At 70.3% G+C, this 3,819-nt stretch overlaps 1 protein-coding gene across 1 annotated transcript; it reads left to right on the top strand.

Annotated features, from left to right (window-relative positions):
• Nucleotides 1-209: 209 nt before the first annotated feature.
• ZNF703 (zinc finger protein 703) lies at nucleotides 210-2,570 on the top strand. Its single transcript, XM_075444651.1, has 2 exons — nucleotides 210-395; nucleotides 639-2,570. The coding sequence occupies exons 1-2, from the start codon at nucleotides 210-212 to the stop codon at nucleotides 2,007-2,009; spliced, it is 1,557 nt and encodes a 518-aa protein (XP_075300766.1). The 3' UTR covers nucleotides 2,010-2,570.
• The last annotated feature ends 1,249 nt before the right edge of the window (nucleotides 2,571-3,819 follow it).

Raw genomic sequence — 3,819 nt, forward strand, 5'->3', positions numbered from 1 at the left:
CTCCCCGCCCCGGGGGCCCGGCCGGGCGCGGATTGGTGCGCGGCGCCGGCCCCCTCGGCGCGCGGCCGCCATCGGGGCTATTTGACGTGTCGGCGGGGCCGCGGAACGGCTTCTCTCGCCGGGGCCGCCGCCGCCGCCGCTCCGCCGCCCGCCCGGCCCGGCCCGGCCCGGCCCCCCCCCCCCTTCCCCCCCAACCCCCCCCCCCCCAAATGAGCGCAGCCCCCGGCGGGCCCCGGCCGAGGACCCCGCCGAGCCGCCCGCCCCCCGCCGACCCGCTGCGCCAGGCCGGCCGGCTGCCCATCCGCGTCCTGAAGATGCTCAGCGCCCACGGGGGCCACCTCCTGCACCCCGAGTACCTCCAGCCGCTCTCCTCCACGCCCGTCAGCCCCATCGAGGTCAGTGCCCGCCGCTCCCGGCCCCCCCCGCCCCGCCGCTCCCGGCTTCCCCCCCCCCCCCCGCCGCTCCTTCCCGGTCCCGCTCCCCCCCCGCCGCTCCTTCCCCGCGCCCTGGCTCGCCGCCGGGCCCGGCCCCGCTGGCCCCGGGGTTTGGGGGGTGGGATTGGGGAGGGGGGGTTGGGGAAGGCCGGTCCGGGGGTGCCGTCGGGGTCCCCCCCCTGACCGGCTCCGCTCCGCCCGCAGCTGGACGCCAAGAAGAGCCCGCTGGCGCTGCTGGCCCAGACCTGCTCGCAGATCGGCAAGCCCGACCCGCCGCCCTCCTCCAAGCTGAACGCCGTGGCCTCCGCCGGGCTGCCCGCCGCCGAGAAGGAGCCCGCCGCCCGCCCCGCCGCCCTGAAGCCCCCGGGCCCCGGGGACCCCCCGCCGGAGGACAAGTCCAGCTTCAAGCCCTACTCCAAGGGCGGCGGGGAACCGCGCAAGGAGGGCGGCTCGGACAAGGCCGGCTTTCGGGTGCCCAGCGCAGCTTGCCCGCCGTTCCCCCCGCACGCCGCCGCCTCGCCCGGCAGCTCCCGCGGGGGCTCGCCCCAACACGCCGACCCCAAGGCCGCCGAGGAGAAGAAGGAGCCCGAGGCGGGCAAGCCCAGCCCCGAGGGGACGGGCGGGGGGCTGGGGCGCGGGGCGGCGGAGAGCGGGGCGCACGGCGAGCCCCCCTCGGGCCGCAAATCGGAGCCCCCCGCCCTGCCGCCCGCCGGCCATGTGGCCCCCGTCTCGCCCTACAAGCCGGGCCACTCCGTCTTCCCCCTGCCGCCCTCCAGCATCGGCTACCACGGCTCCATCGTCGGCGCCTACGCCGGCTACCCGTCCCAGTTCGTGCCCGGGCTGGACCCCACCAAGCCGGGCCTGGTGGGCAGCCAGCTGCCGGGGGCTCTGGGGCTGCCGGGCAAGCCGCCCAGCTCCAGCCCGCTGACCGGGGCCTCGCCGCCCTCCTTCATGCAGGGATTATGCCGGGACCCGTACTGCCTGAGCTACCACAGCGCCTCGCACCTGGGCTCCAGCAACTGCTCCAGCTGCGTCCACGACCCCGGCAGCCTGAAGAGCGGATACCCCTTGGTGTACCCCACGCACCCCCTGCACTCGGTGCACACCACGCTCTCCTCCGGCGGCACCCCCAGCCACCCCCTCTACACCTACGGCTTCATGCTGCAGAACGACCCCCTGCCCCACATATGCAACTGGGTGTCTGCCAGCGGACCCTGCGACAAGAGGTTTGCCACCTCGGAGGAGCTGCTCACCCACCTACGGACCCACACGGCCCTGCCGGGGGCCGAGAAACTCTTGGCGGGTTACCCTACCTCCGGGCTGGGCTCCGCAGCCTCCTGCCACCTCCACCTCCCGCCCGCCGCCCCCGGGAGCCCCAACACCTTACCGGCCTCCCTCTCCTTGAGGAGCCCACACACTTTGGGACTCAACAGGTACCACCCCTACGGCAAGAGCCATTTGCCCACGGCCGGCGCGCTGCCCGTGCCCTCCTTGCCAGCCGCCGGACCTTACTACTCGCCATACGCGCTCTACGGCCAAAGACTAACTTCAGCTTCTGCACTGGGATATCAGTAACCGCGGCAGCCCCCGCTCCGGCCTCCTCCTCCTCGCCCGGCCCCTCGCTCCCTCCTTGGACTGTGTATTTATTTACTGTATGTTAGCTTAAAGCTGGGAATATAAGTGCATTAATACACCAATGAATCGATGGTATGCAAAAAGTCTGTGTCCAAAAAAAAAAAAAAAAGAAAAAAGAAAAAAAAAAAACCGCTCTTTACTTTGCAGGTGTGGGGCTTTTATTTTTCCCTTCTGTTTCTTTTGAATTTTTTGTTTTTTCCTCCTCTTTCTTTATTCCCCCCTGAGAAATTCTTGCATGACTCCTGACACACAAGGAAAAAAAAAAAAAGGCATTTTCCTCCTCCCCCTCCACGTTTATCGTTCTGGAATTCTGTTCCTCTTCGTTTGTAAAGTTAACAGATGTAATTTTTTTTTTTTAAATCTTTTTTCTTTTTTTTTTTTTTTTCTTTTTAAATTTTTTTTTCTTTTTATTTTTTGCGATGTGCCGGGGGCGGCTGCAGCGGGCGGGCGGCCGCAGGCCTGGCCCCGCCGCCCCCCCCCCCCGTCCCCCCCCGCGGCCGGGCCCCGCCGCGGGCAGCAGACCCGCGTACCCCCACCCCGCGGCGGGGGGGGGGGCCCGAAGAGCGGCGGCAGGACCGGAGCAGCGGGAGGGCGGACGAGCTCCGGCCCGGTAAGTCTGATTTTGGGAATAAATGAGTCCTGGTTGCACCCACCCACCCTCTGGTCTCGTCTCGTCCCTCCCGGGGCCGGGGGTTGCGGGGCTGCGGGGGCTGCGGGGCCGGGGGCTGCGGGCTGCCGGCTCCATCTAGCGGCGGCGGCACCGGGAGCGGGACCGGGCCCCGCCGACCCCTCCGGGCACCGCGGAGTGGGGAGGGGGGGGCTCCCATGGGAGACCAGGGGCGAGCGGGGTCTCCCCCCCGGTCCGTCGTGTCCCCGCCCCCCCCCCCCCCGGCCCCCGCGCGTCCGTTCCCGGGGGGAAGCGCCGGGTCCGCTCGCGCGCGGAGGGAAGGTTCCAGAAGGCGATGGAGCCGAGATGGGTGCGAGGGGGCCCCAGGCACCCCCCCAGAGACCCCTGCCCCCCCCCTCCCCGCGGCCCCCCCCGGGGGGAGCTTCGGGGACGGAGTCGCGATCCAAGCGGGGTCCGGGATCGCGATCCAGGCGGGGTCCGGACCCGCTCCCGCGGAGGGGGGGGGTCTCGTGTTCCCCCCCCCCCCGTCCCCGTTTAATCTTTTTGCTGTGTTGGAGGAGCGCGGGGGGGGTCGGTGAATGGCTCTGGAGGGGGCACGGCGGGGTCCCTGGGGCGGGCAGGGGCAGGGCAGAGCTGCCCGGCTGCCCCCCCCCCCGTGCCCCAAGGAAGGACCCTCCCCAGGCTTCCTCTCCGGCAGCAGCCCAGCCTTCGCCGCGGGACCCCCGGCCCCCCCTTGGACCCCCGGCCCCCCCTTGAAAGCCCACCGGCTCCCGGTGCCCCGCATCGCTTATTTTTTTGGCTCCTGCTGTCGAGTGCTTTGCTCCTGTTGCATTTCGGGTGAGTCACGCAATTAATCCCAGTTAATTGCCTGCTCTAAATTGCCTTCTGCCCTGTGTTGGAATTCCTTTGTGTCCTCCGAGCTGAAAAATAACGCGCTGAAAAGAGGGGCTTGCTTCGCCGACGGGATTTTTATTTTTCTGAGCGCGGCCGCGGGCGTGCGGCCGGCGGGGAGGGCCCTGGCCGGGGTCTCCCGCTGCAGACCCACGGCCGGGCGCTGGAGGTGGCAGAGGCTGGGGGTGCTGGGCGCTGGCGGCGGGGTGGGCAGCCCCGTCCCGAGCCCCC

This window comes from Opisthocomus hoazin, chromosome 28 (assembly GCF_030867145.1).
Source record: "Opisthocomus hoazin isolate bOpiHoa1 chromosome 28, bOpiHoa1.hap1, whole genome shotgun sequence".
NCBI classification, from domain to species: Eukaryota; Metazoa; Chordata; class Aves; order Opisthocomiformes; family Opisthocomidae; genus Opisthocomus; species Opisthocomus hoazin.